This window comes from Oryctolagus cuniculus, chromosome 3 (assembly GCF_964237555.1).
Source record: "Oryctolagus cuniculus chromosome 3, mOryCun1.1, whole genome shotgun sequence".
NCBI classification, from domain to species: domain Eukaryota; kingdom Metazoa; phylum Chordata; class Mammalia; order Lagomorpha; family Leporidae; genus Oryctolagus; species Oryctolagus cuniculus.
The window spans coordinates 122,357,401-122,370,221 of NC_091434.1; the positions used below are offsets into that span (position 1 = coordinate 122,357,401).

The 12,821-nt window shown below is 52.9% G+C and overlaps 1 protein-coding gene across 2 annotated transcripts in view; it reads left to right on the plus strand.

Annotated features, from left to right (window-relative positions):
- The window catches only part of CYP27C1 (cytochrome P450 family 27 subfamily C member 1), a 29,276-nt gene extending 18,684 nt beyond the window's left edge, over positions 1-10,592 (plus strand). For both annotated transcript variants that reach the window (XM_051848778.2, XM_051848779.2), the window contains exons 6-9: positions 635-801; positions 2,044-2,122; positions 2,489-2,692; positions 6,251-10,592. In XM_051848778.2, coding sequence (XP_051704738.1) covers positions 635-801; positions 2,044-2,122; positions 2,489-2,692; positions 6,251-6,367 — 567 coding nt within the window. In that variant the 3' untranslated portion in view covers positions 6,368-10,592. The remainder of the gene's footprint in view (positions 1-634; positions 802-2,043; positions 2,123-2,488; positions 2,693-6,250) is intronic.
- Positions 10,593-12,821: the final 2,229 nt, after the last annotated feature.

Below are 12,821 nucleotides of genomic sequence, written 5' to 3' on the forward strand. Positions count from 1 at the left end.
GTGAACTAATGATGGGAGCTTTCTGTCTGTCTCTCTTTGTTTCTCTCCCTTTCAAAAACAATTTTAGAAAATGATCCTGGTTTGCTCAGATGAGCTATTCAATCACTGTTGAGTTCACTTGAGAAGCACACAGGAACTGGGCAGACCAGTAGTCCTCTGGCCACTCTCTGACTTCTGGATTACGGCAGTGTGGGCCATTTTGGGCCTAGGGGAATGATACTGGAGGGTCACATGGGTCCATGGCTGGAAGGCAACCACAGGCATTTTGTTAGCAAAAAATGAGGTGGCCCCTGCGAAGGCTGTCACATGAAGTTCCAGGCAGAACTTCTATCATCCCCTGCATCCCGCAGGCTCCCTGGAAGAAGAGCCGAGATGCTCTTATGTGATTAAAGAGGTCCCCAAATAATATGTCTTCCCAGGGCACGCAAATCAGAGAGTTGGAGAGACGGCCCATGCATCTTTGTGTGCCTTTCTTGGCGTGAATTAAGGGGAAGCCATGGAGTGTGCCTGTGGAACGGTCTGATTTTGCACCTGCATGGCTTCACAAGGGGGCTTCACGCCCCACGCTGCTGGCTAGGGCAGTCCTTGGTGGGACCCAGCCCGGGGACCTGTGCCTGCCACTTTCTCTCGCCAGACGTCATTCACCCTGTCCTGGGCGGTGTATCTCCTGGCGAGGCACCCAGAGGTGCAGCAGACGGTGTATCGGCAGATCGTCAGGAATTTGGGAGAAAGGCACGTGCCGACGGCAGCTGATGTCCCCAAGGTCCCGCTGGTCAGAGCTCTCCTGAAGGAAACCCTGAGGTAACCAAGACTCGAGTCACCAGAATGTGTCCTATAAGCCCATCATTCCTTTACTTATTTTTTTTAAGATTTATTTTATTCATTTGAAAGGCAGAGTTACAGAGAGAGAGAGGGAGAGGCAGAGAGAGAGAGAGAGAGTGGTCTTCCATCCATTGGTTCACTCCCCAAATGGCTGCAATGGAATGGCCCCAGGCTAGGTCAAAGTCAGGAATCAGGAGCTCCATCCAGGTCTCCCAGATGGGTGGCAGGGACCTAAGCACTTGGGCCATCCTCTGCTCCCTTCGCAGGTGCATTAGCAGGGAGCTGGATTGGAAGTGGAGCAGCCCCCCAGCACCCCGATGTGGGATGTGGGCATTCCAAGTGGTGGGTGAACCTGCTACAGCGCCTGCGACACCGGTTCAAACACTGGTTCGAGTCCTGGCTGCTCTACTTCTGATCCAATATTAATACCAATGTTAACTGACAAGTGGCAATTGCGTATGTCTATTGTATTTCAGTACAAGTATGAGTATACTTTGTGGGCTGGGCAGATCACAATGGTCTAGATCCATCGTCCCAAATGCTGCTCATTTGTTTTTGGTGACATCAAAAGTCTTTTAGCTCTTTTGAAATATTCAATGTGAGGGAGTTTCAAAAAGTTTGGAAAATGGAATTAGGAGAGAAGTTTATCTTGGTACAAAAACTTTTCTTTTGAGATTTGTTTATTTGAGAGGCAGGGTTTCAGGCACAGAGAGGGAGGGAGAGACAGTTTTCTATACAGTTTTCCATACAGTGCCCACAAGGAATTCTTTCAGACCCGCTTTGATGATTCCTCTCTGGTTTCTATTGCATCCTCACTCTACAGAGCTGAAAGGGAGCCGGCCCAGGCTCCTGGTAGGAGCCAAGGTGTTCTCATTGGAGTTTTCTTAGGATCTGCCCTTCTGGACTATGCAAAAGCTCAAGTTCTCAGGGGAACTATCAGTTGACACCGTTGTCTCCTGGTCATATAAAATGCCAGACAGTGGGACCTTTCCCTCTGGAGAACACGGTCACTGGGTGTTTGGCAAACTTTTGAGCTGTGGCACCCTTTCCCCATAGTGCCAAACTGTCTTTTGGCCTGAAACATTTTTGGTTGGAACTGTACCCTCTGTTACCGTTTTTAGACTCATTCATGGAAAAGGTGATACATCCAGATTTTTAAATGTTTAAACAAAAATCTCAGACATCACCACTGCTTTCCTGTCCCCATTGTCCCCGTTCCAGGCTGTTTCCTGTGCTACCGGGGAATGGCCGGGTCACCCAAGAAGACCTGGTTATTGGCGGGTATCTGATTCCTAAAGGCGTGAGTCTGGTGGCCCCTGGCGGGGAGGGAGAGGGGGCTGGGCGTGCTGGGGTGGCTGAATTGGGGCTCATTCCTAAAGCCAAGATCCACGGGCTTCCTTTGCTTCTGCCCGAGTTCCGCGGTGAAGATGAGGCTTCCGATGCGTGTAAAGGAGAGAGCCCTGAGGCCCATAAGCCCCTCCCCCGCTCCTCTGTCAGGCCAGAGGCAGCCAGGTGTCTGCACGTAAGCTGCCTTCTCAGTGGCTGCCGTGTCCTGGGCTTTAAGTGGCCGTCCCCAGAAGGACTGCGCTGCTGGGGGCTGTGACCTCCACACGGCCTTCATGCCATCCCTTCTGTCCCCTTCTCTTTTGTCTGCCGGCCTCCTCAGACCCAGCTGGCCCTCTGCCACTATGCGACCTCCTACGAGGATGAGAACTTCCCCCGGGCCAGGGAGTTCCGGCCAGAGCGCTGGCTGCGCGAGGACAGCCTGAGCAGAGTGGACAACTTTGGGTCCATCCCCTTCGGGTACGGCGTCCGCAGCTGCATCGGGCGGAGGATCGCAGAGCTGGAGATTCACCTCGTCATGATCCAGGTAGGGCCCGGCGGCCACGTGGGGGCCGACACTTCGGCACAGAAGGGAGGATTCTGAAAACTCAGAGGCTTTGCCCCAGAGCCCCTTGCTTTGGCTAAGAGGCCACCCTGGGCGTGTGTAACGCCGGGGCCGCCTGCCCTGTATCTTTCCTCCAGGCATTGGATGGAGCCCTGCTATCTTTTCTCCTGGCCTTGGTGGGCTCTGAAGATCTGGGGTGGGGGCAGTCCTGGGGGGCAAGGGGGAGAGGCTCCAAGAGCCCAGAGCCTAGTGCTGCTGCCCACACATGGGGGATTCCAGCAAGAGGCCGATGGGAGAGTGGACCTCACAGGGTAGGGAGCTCCTGAAAAATGCAGATTCCCAGGCCCCAGCCACAGAGATGATGTTTTGATGGGTCAGTGCAGGGAGTGGGGCCTGGGCCTGCTGTCTGAGAAACCCTTGTGGTCTTAGTGGCCATGTGGGACTCAGGTTCACTGTCCACACTCCAGGGTTTTGTGTGGTCAGCCGGTGGCCACGGGCACCCCCACACTGGACCCTCCTTCTTTGTTTCTGGGGAGCAGAGGTTCTCAGGCTTTCTGGGTTGTGAAACATCTGGATGTCTTGGGTTTTGTTGGAGAAGACCTTATCTCTTCATCTCTGAATACATAATATAATTACTATATATTATATAATATGTATTATTATTATTATTTTTTTACTGTACCTGAGTTCAGGCTGCAGCAGGAACTAAATCACATGAGGAGAATTTATACAAGAAGAGATTCTACCCAATAACTTCTCCCACAGGTTTGGGAGAGCAACCATGAACCTATTTTAGCCATGGAAAATATTGGCCCAGTGCTGGGGAGCCACTGCTGTTGGCATGTGTGTTGGGAGAGCATGGGGATTGCCTGGTGATCCCAATGTCCCCATTTTACTGATGAGGAAACTGAGGCTCAGGAAGTACACATCACCTGTCACACAGTGGCAGGTGCAGGCTGGGATCGAGGGGTGTTGACTCTGTCCAGCATCTCCCCAAGTCACACACAGGCCGCCCCTGGCTCACAAAGCTGACGGGACAGCATGGAGACGTGGGGAGAGGGACTCTGGATGGCTAGGGAGGTGAGGCCTGGGTGAGGCATCAAAGCTTCAGGGCTTCACTGCCCAGGGAGGTGGCATAGAAGGAGGCGTGGGGGCAGCGTCCCCTGGCCCAGGACTGGCCCTGGTGGGAGACGCTGAGCTGGGATGAGGCTGCAGGATGAACACGCACATCTGGCTGTTGAGTGGGTGCAGCCACCAGTGCGGCTGTCCCTGAGGACAACAGAGGGTCCTGTGTGAGCTCCCAGGGGGATGGAGAGAGCGCAGGGCAGAGACACTCCTGGGCAGGCTTCCCACTGCCGCGATCTCTGCCTCCTAGGGGCGTGAGGATGCCGGAGGATGGACTATTTCCTTGTCCTCCGATCGCCTTCAGGAGGCTCCTGCTGCCAGGAGTTTTTCCGGAAGGTCTTCGCTCCCCGAAATACTGCTACACAGCTGCGGCCATGTCCTGGATGGGCAGAGGCGTTTCCTAGGGAGAACATCCTGGGCTCTGACCGCCTGAAGAGCTGGGAAGACACCCAAGAGCAGGAGGGCCTGGCTGGGGGCTCCTGTGGAGGGGTGGAGTTGGAAGAGGGCTAGGAACAGGGTGCCCAGGCTAGGAGCAGGTGATGGGGTTTGGTTTGCTGCTACTAACAGGCACATACACCTGCTGAGACTTTCTGAAGGAGCCCGCCTATCTGCCTGTGCAGGGACAGAGGGCAGCAGCGTGTCAGTATAACCAGCACGACCACAGATAAGAGGATAAACGCTGTGTGACCACCCCCAGGAGAAGTGGGGGAATCCAGCCCGTTCACGGACACCCGCAACAGAAGGGCCGTCTTCAACCAAGTGAATCACGTGCACCCCAAGGGGGCGGCACACCGCCTGCAGACTGCTGGGAAGGGAGTGTGAAATGTGGTGGTGGAGGGGGCTTTGGTTTTTATGTTTCCTAGGTAGTTTTAATTTTTCCACAAGCATGTGCTGCCCACGGAGAAAGGAAAAGCGAGCGGGTGGTGCCATGACCTTGAAAGTTGAGAGATTCATGTGTGCTCTCTGCCGCTTTGTCTCCTGGGCACAAGCCAGCACCCTGAGAAGTCAGACCGGAAGGTCAGAAGTTAGAGGTGCAGATGAAGCCAACTGGCTGCCAGAAATGACGGTGCTGCCTAGAGTCAGGCTGTGCACTTGTTTTAAACCGTGACAAAATTAGTTCAACAGACTTCCGCCTGGCCGCCTTAACCCCTGTGTGGCCCCTGACCCCTGCCTGACTCCATGCTGGCACCCCATCTCCCTGCTGGGGACCCATCGCTGGGTCCTGCTTCCCCATCTGGGAGATGAGGCTGCAGCGTGAGGGCAGAGCAGGGAGGGCCTGGGCCCCAGCTCATCCGCCACCTGCTCTATGCAGCAGGGCTGAGGGCAGAGCCCTGCCTCCCTCCAGGAGCCTCTGTGCGGAGGGCAGCCTTGAGAGCAGGTTGTCTTGGGTTCCCTACGCCCACAGCTTGCTCTGAACACCAGGCCCTGCCAGCTGGTGTGCAGATTACTGCTTTACAGTGGTGAACACTATGATGTTGTCCAAAGTCACTGTTTAGGTACTTTCCACTCATCCTGGGAGGCGGAGCTGCTTCCACAACTTATTTATTTATTTATTTATTTATTTATTAGGGAGGCAGAGAGACAGAGATAGGGGGAGAGAGAGAGAAAAAGACACACACACACACACACACACAAACAGGTTCACTCTTGAAATGCCTGTAGTGGCTAGGACTGGGCCAGGCTAAAGCCTGGAGCCAGGAACTCCATCCAGGTCTCCCACATGGGTGGCAGGGATCCAACTACTTGAGCCATCACTGCTGCCTCTCAGGGGCCAGAGCCCAGATTCTCCAAAGTGGCCAAATGCTTGCTCCTTGGTTCTACTTTTAAAAAATATATTTAATTATTTGAAAGGCAAAGTGACAGAGAGACGGGGGAGGGACACACACACACACACACACACAGAGAGAGAGAGAGAGAGAGACTTTCTCTCATCTACTGGTTCATTTCCCAAATGGCTGCAACAGCCAGGGCTGGGCCAAGATGAAGCCAGGAGCCAAGCATTCCATCTGGGTCTTGAGTGAGCCACCATCTGCTGCCCTCCAGGGTGCTCATTAGCAGGAAGCTGGATGCAAAGCAGAAGAGCCTGGACTCAGTCAGGCACCCCCAAGTGGGACGCAGCTTACCCTGCTGGGCCACAATGGCGCCCCCTAGAGTTAAGGAATTGGAGATGGCAGATACAAGCCACGACCTTGGAGCATTCTGCCTGCATCTCTCTCCCACTGCTCAGTGGCCGCTCCGGGGTTTCACTGCCTGAGCAGTGATGCAGGGGCCTGCAGGGCAGATGTGTGGGTTCCCATTGCCTTGGCTGCCGCTGCCCTGATGGGAGGTTATGAGAGCCACTGGGTGGGGTGGGGGTGGGGGCACCGAGAAAGCCCTGCTGTCCCGACGCTGAATCCTCTCTCATTCTCTTCGTAGTTGCTTCAACATTTTGAGATCAAAACATCGCCTCGGACTAAAGCTGTTCGCGCCAAAACGCACGGGCTGCTAACGCCTGGGGAGCCCATCCACGTGCGTTTTGTCAACAGAAAGTGACCCTGGACCCACAGACGGGGGTGACAGAGCACAGCCAGCTGGCCACACCCCCCGAGGTGTGCTCTCATGATCCCCACAGAGGAGCCATCACTCGCCATGCTGTCTGGCAGCCTCCTGGGTTCTCAGGACACTTGGAAGTCCTTATGCAAAGGAATCTAAGGAGATGGCCAGTTTGCTTTGGTGCACCGGAAGTTGTCTTGGGGGGAATAGCCGTTTAGAAACTGGTGGCCCAGTTTTCACGTGCTGTGCTCAGTATTTAATGGTTGCTGGTATCTTACGCATTTGTGCAAGGAAGCAGTACTTCCTGAAGATGCGTTCTCTGCTGCTGGCATCGGCAGTCTCCGACACGCGGCGATTTCCACTCGCTTCTAACTCGAACAGGGAACCTTAGGAACGCCTCTGTGATGCTGTCATTATGCGCTGGAGGCAACATTTTAATGCTAAGCACCAGATTTAGATCCCATACAAGGATCTCAGGTGAAAAGGGCCACATTCTTATTTTCCTCTCCAAACTGCTGCTTGCTTTTCTATTCACGGCTCCGAACGCAGGGGAGCGTTAGTGTTTATTTGAGATGCAATCAACAGGAAAATCTCTCCCAGTGAAGTGAACAGTCACCAGATTTTCTAATCCAGTCTCAATTCGAGGCACAGGTCGATGTGACCATGTGCGATTTTGTTGCCTCAACTGAGAGAAATGAATGAAACCAGCATCGTGGACAACAGTGTAACTTCATAACATTTTTATTTTAAGGAAGAAATAAATGTAAAAAGCAGACGTGCTGCAGATAGAGCAGTATGTGTATCTTCAGTGTGTCGCCGTGCATATCCAAACTGGAAACGGGATGCAGCTGTCAGGACTGGTGTGTGGGGGTGGGGCACAAGCAGGGCTCAGGAGCTGCCGCTGAGCCAGTTCTGTTGCCTTTCGTGCCACCTACTGGTCACTACGAGGAAATGCTGATTTGATAATGTTCTCTCCTCGCCGTCGTACCAGACAGCCCATTCCTGCTTCTGTGATTCTTTTTAGTAATCCTTATCCACTAATGACTTTGCTGCCAATATATCCCATGTATCTTTTTTTCCCCCTTTAGAAAGTTATTCGGCAAAACAGCCCTTCGATAGCATAGAAATAATATCCACGTCACATACCGTTTCTGTTAACCTACATAGCAAAGTGAAATGTGTGATGACAGAATGCTCTAATATGAGTTCTGTAAGTACATATGAAATTATGGGGGCTGGTGTAGTGGCATAGCGGGTAAAGCTGCTGCCTGCAATGCTAGCATCCCATGTAGGTGCCAGTTTGTATCCCAGTCGCTCCACTTCTAAGCCAGCTCCCTGCTAACGGCCTTGGAAAAGCAGTTAAGTTGGCCCAAGTGTTTAGGCCCCTGTAAACCATGTGGGAGAGCTGGATGAAGCTTCCAGCTCCTGGCTTTAGCCTGGCTCAGCCCTGGCCATTGTGGCCATCTGGGGAGTGAGCCAATGGACAGAATCTCTCTCTCTCTCTCTCTCTCTCTCTCTCTCCCTACTCCCAACTCTGACTTTCAAATAAATAAGTAAACATCTATTTTTTTTTTTTTTACATTTTTATTGTACTTGAAAGGCAGAGTTACAGAGAGGCTGAGGCAGAGAGAGAGAGGGAGAGTTCTTCCATCTGCTGGTTCACTCCCCAGATGGCTGCAATGGCTGGAGCTGTCCCTATCCGAAGCCAGGAGCCAGGAGCTTCCTCTGGGTCTCCCACATGCAGCAGGGGCCCAAGCACTTGGGCCACCTTCCAATGCTTTCCCAGGCCATAGCAGAGAGTGGGATCAGAAGTGGAGCAGCTGGGATTCGAACTGGTGCCCATATGGGATGCCAGCACCGCAGGTGGTGGCTTCACCTGCTACGCCACAGTGCCGGCTTCTAAAATCTTTTCCTTAAAGATGAAATTCTGTCTCAGTCACAGGCCAAATGTTGGATAATACATTAACTTTTATAAACTAGATGCAACCTGATTCTGTTTGAGTGAAATTAGAAAACACTGAGAATAACTAAGCAGGCTGAATGGTGTCTCCTCCCCTGTGCGTGCAATGCGACCCTGCAGGGCTGTGTGGGATCAGCAGCAGGCCAACAGTGGGGTGCAGCAGGTCGGGGGCGTGACACGCACATGGCGACATGCATGCTGCTGCCCAGTCTCAACGGAGGGACAACCAGAACTCAGGAGCCTCCTGCTGTGACGCACCAGCACAGGCCCTTCCTTCTGAAGCATCGTGGCCAAAGGAACTGAGATGGAATTGGCCGTGTCTCCAGGTCCACTCCCAGTTTACAGGGAATTCCAGGTATCGACAGGTTCAAAGTCCATGGAGATGCCGCCAGCAAAATCCAGAACACAGCCAGCCTTGACTTAACTTTAACCGCGGTCTGACTCAGAAGGCTTTTACTGTGTGAAGATGCGACAGTGACACACCTTCAGTAACAACCATCCTGAGGACCGTGCGTGTGGATCTTCTTCCCAGGCTGGTGCCGTGCAGCTGAGGCCCACGATGCTGCGTGCCAGCGAGAAACCACCCCCTCCCCTGGTGCAGGTGCTGCTGGGCTGAGCTGTGCCACAGGCAGGCACTGCTTTTCTGTCTGGAGCCATTCTGAATTTATCATGGGTTAACTGGACATGCGCCTAACCCAAGCTGAGGATCTGTACGATGAAAGCAACGGGGTCAATAGCTCGAGTTTTTCAACACATAAATGCCAAGAGAAATATGAATGAGTTAGGGAGAACTGCTAGAGATTAGAAAGACATTTATGGGATGTATCAGCCAAGTGCAGTTCTGGGCTTAGTTTGAATCAGCATCAAATACACCATTTGTAAAAAAACATTTAAGAGATACTTTAAAAATGAAGGCAAAAAGATTAATTCTTCCAGTCTGCAGAGAGAGAGAGAGAGAGGGGAACAGAACTAGAAAAGTTTAAACAATGTGTATTCAGTATTGAGTTAATATTCAATTTTTTGATGTAATGGTTATGTTAACAGAGTAAGAGATCTTATCTATTGGAGATCTCCCTTAAAGATACCCTTGTGTAAGGATCTAAGGTTACACTATCTTGGATTTGCTTTCAAATCACCTAGCTTTCTGTGGGGGCGGGAAGGTGGGGAGGGCTGCGGAGGATGATGGGAGCAAAGACTGGGCCAAGGATGCTCACCCTCGAGGCAGGATGATGGGTCCACAGGGGTCTCGGGAGACCATGTTCTCTACTTTGTGGATGTGTCAGCATCCCCATAATAAAGAAGATTCTGAACAGACAACTGCCCTGACCAGTCCAGTCACACAGTCCACGTGTTTTTCTTCACAGAGCAGCAAGAACGGATAGTAAATCAGGTTCCGCAAGGAGCCGCACCTGTCCTTCAAGACTTGCCAGGAAGGATGGAGTCGGTGCACTGAACCACAAGCGCTGGGCTGGGATTCGCAGCTCACCTTTGCAGCTGAGAAATCCAAAGATAGCAGGGAGGGGAGCAGGAGCAGGAGCAGAAACCAGAGGGCGCCTGGTGGGTTAGGACCGCAGGGTGTGGGAGCAGGGACCGTGGGACTTGGGCAGGGGACTCGCTGCCCAGGTTTTCAAGATCATTTAAAAAATGTACCGCTTCTCTCCCCTCCCCTCTCCTGTCTCCTCGCTCCCTTTCAAATAAATAAATGCATACATAAATACAGCGCCACATTAAGAAAGCAGGTGCTCAGGCAGGTGAGACTGTGGGGCCTGCCTCACACCACCGGGACCAGCAGCAGAGGCAGACGGCTTCGTTTAAGTAAAAATGACCTTACCAGAGGGCTGCTGGGGCACCCACAAACTGCGGGCGCGGCGGAAGGAGCCACGCACTGTAAGCATCAGGAACTGCTGTCCCGGGATTTCTGGGCAGCTTCCTTCCATGATCCAACAGTACATTTCCACAAGGCATGCCATTGGCTGGCCCTGTGATCGACAGGCGCGCTGACCAAAAAAAGAGAGGGAGGTTGCTTGTCTGGCCAATCACTGGTGAGTGCGGGCCTGGCGTCAGCGGTCTCTGAGCAGAGTGCGAGCGAAGCTGTGCGCGGGCGTTTGTAGCCTGCGTAATAGCGCGGAGCACCGCCTAGGAGGAACTTGGGGGCGGTTTCCAGGGCGTCTGAAGTCGCTCCCAGACGCCGCTTCGCCACGGCCACACCTGCGTACAGTCAACAAGGTGTCCTACTCGTAGTCCAAGACACGTCCCAGAACCCAGGTAAAACCAAGCATCTGCCCTCCCTGAGCCGCTGTGGCCGTCCGGCTCCAAGCTCGGTAGCTCAGCAGGTGCAGCTGCGAAGCCGGCGCTGCCTCCTTGGGGTTCGTTTTTCGGGGTTTTTCCAACAGGGAGTCCCCAGCCTTGGTTCCCAAGAAGCAGCCGGTACACCGCCTTCCCGTAGCTGCCGCTGCTTTCTTCTTCCTCTTTTACTCCTCCTCATCTTCCTCTTTTTTTCCCTCCCTCCTTTCTCCCTCCTCCTTCCTCCTCCTCCTCCTCCTCTTCTTCATCTTCTTCCTTCCTCCAACCTCCTTCCTCCTCTTCCTCTTCTTCCCTCCTCTCTCCTCCTCCTCCCCTTCTCCTCCTCCTCTTTATTTGAATAACAGAGTTACAGAGAGTGAGAGGTTGGGAAAGAGAGAGAGAGAGGGAGATTGATTGATTTTCCATCTACCGGTTCATGATTGATTTTCCATCTTCCGGTTCATTCTCCAAATGGCCTCAATGGCCACGGCGAGACCAGGCTAGGAGCCTGGAGCTTCATCCAGGTCTCCTACGTGGGTACAGGGGCCCGAGCACTTGGGCCATCTTCTGCTGCTTTCCCAGGAGCAGTAGCAGGGAGCTGGATCTGAAGTGGAGCAGCCAGGACGAAACTGGCACCCAGATGGGATGCTGTTGAAGGCAGCGGCTTAACCCTGTGCACCACAGTGCTGGGGCCCTCTGGGTGGCTTCTTAAGACCACTCTCTCAACAGCTCGGGCACCCAGGGCCCCATGCCCCTCCATGCTCTCCTCCAGGGAAGAATCTAATACAACATTGCCATCTCTGTCTTCACTGGTGGTGGTACCCAGTCTCGAGTGGGCTCCTTTGATGTAAGCAGGCCACCAGCCTCTGTACTGCAGGGCTCCAGGTCAGCTCTTGGGGCTGGAACAGATGAGGGACAACCTGGGGCACTGGTCACCCACTGTTCCACTCACAGTCTCCTTTCCAGGGCCCTGCAGGAAGCCACAGGGGGCTGGGTCAGTGCTGGCCCTAGGGCCAAGACTAGAGCATACTGGTCACAGCTGACAAAGAGGTCACTGTCAGGCCTCCTGACTTCCTGGCAAGGGTCAGAACTGTTTCCCTGTTGGGCCACAGGGGAGCAGGAGTGTGTGTGTGGCTGCATTTCCTGATAGCTTCTTAGGACCAGAGAGAGAATGATTCATCACACCTGTTATATATCTTTAGAAGACATGGCCTCCTCTGATTTAAGTCACACACACACATACAGATAGATATAGATATATAGATATTCATTGTTTGAAAAGTAGGGAGAGAGAGAGAGAGAGATGGGGGAGATGAAGAGATTTTCCATTTGCTGCATCATTTCTCAAATGCCTCCCAATGGCTGCGGCTGGGTCAGGTTGAAGCCAAGAGCCTGGAATTCTGTTCTGGGTCTCCCACGTGTGAGGCAGAAACCCAAGCACTTGAGTCATCATCTGCTGCCTCCCTGGGTGCGCATTGGCAGGAAGCTGGAGCAGAAGCGGAGCTGGGACTCAAACCCAGGCCCTCCAATTTGGAATGAAGGCTTCCCTAGCAGTGCTTCACCTCTTTGCCTTCACTGCTGTGCCAAACACTCACCCTTAAATTGCTGGTTAAATTGCATTGTGGTCCCTATGATGCTAATTCTTTGAAATGTGTTGCCTTGTGGCCTAAAACAGGGTGAATTTTTGAAGCTACCCGACATGTGCTTGTGGAACTGTGTGATCTCTGGTTGGGTATAGGGCTCCCCCATGTGTCACCAGATGCCTATCAGTGGCTGGGAATGGCATGTTAAAAATTCCGACATTAATTTGACTATTCTAGCTTCATTTGCCCACCTGGTTCACTCCCCAAATGGCTGCAACGGCCAGATTTGTGCCGATCCGAAGCCAGAAGCTTCTTCTGAGTCTCCCACATGGGTGGAAGGGCCCAAGGACTTAGGCCATCTTCTGCTGCTTTCCCAGGCCATAGCAGAGAGCTGGATTGGAAGAGGAGCAGTCAGGACTAGAACCACTGCCTGTATGGGATGCCGGCACTGTGGGTAGTGGCTTTACCCCCATGCCACAGCGCCGGCCCCATACCTGCTTCTTGAAATACAAGAACTTTGACAGGGATTAGCTCAGATCCCTGTGTCTGTCTCACGGGTTTTGTTATCTAGTATTTTATCTTAACTTTAAAGTTTTTCATTTATTTATTTGAGAGGTAGAAAGACAGG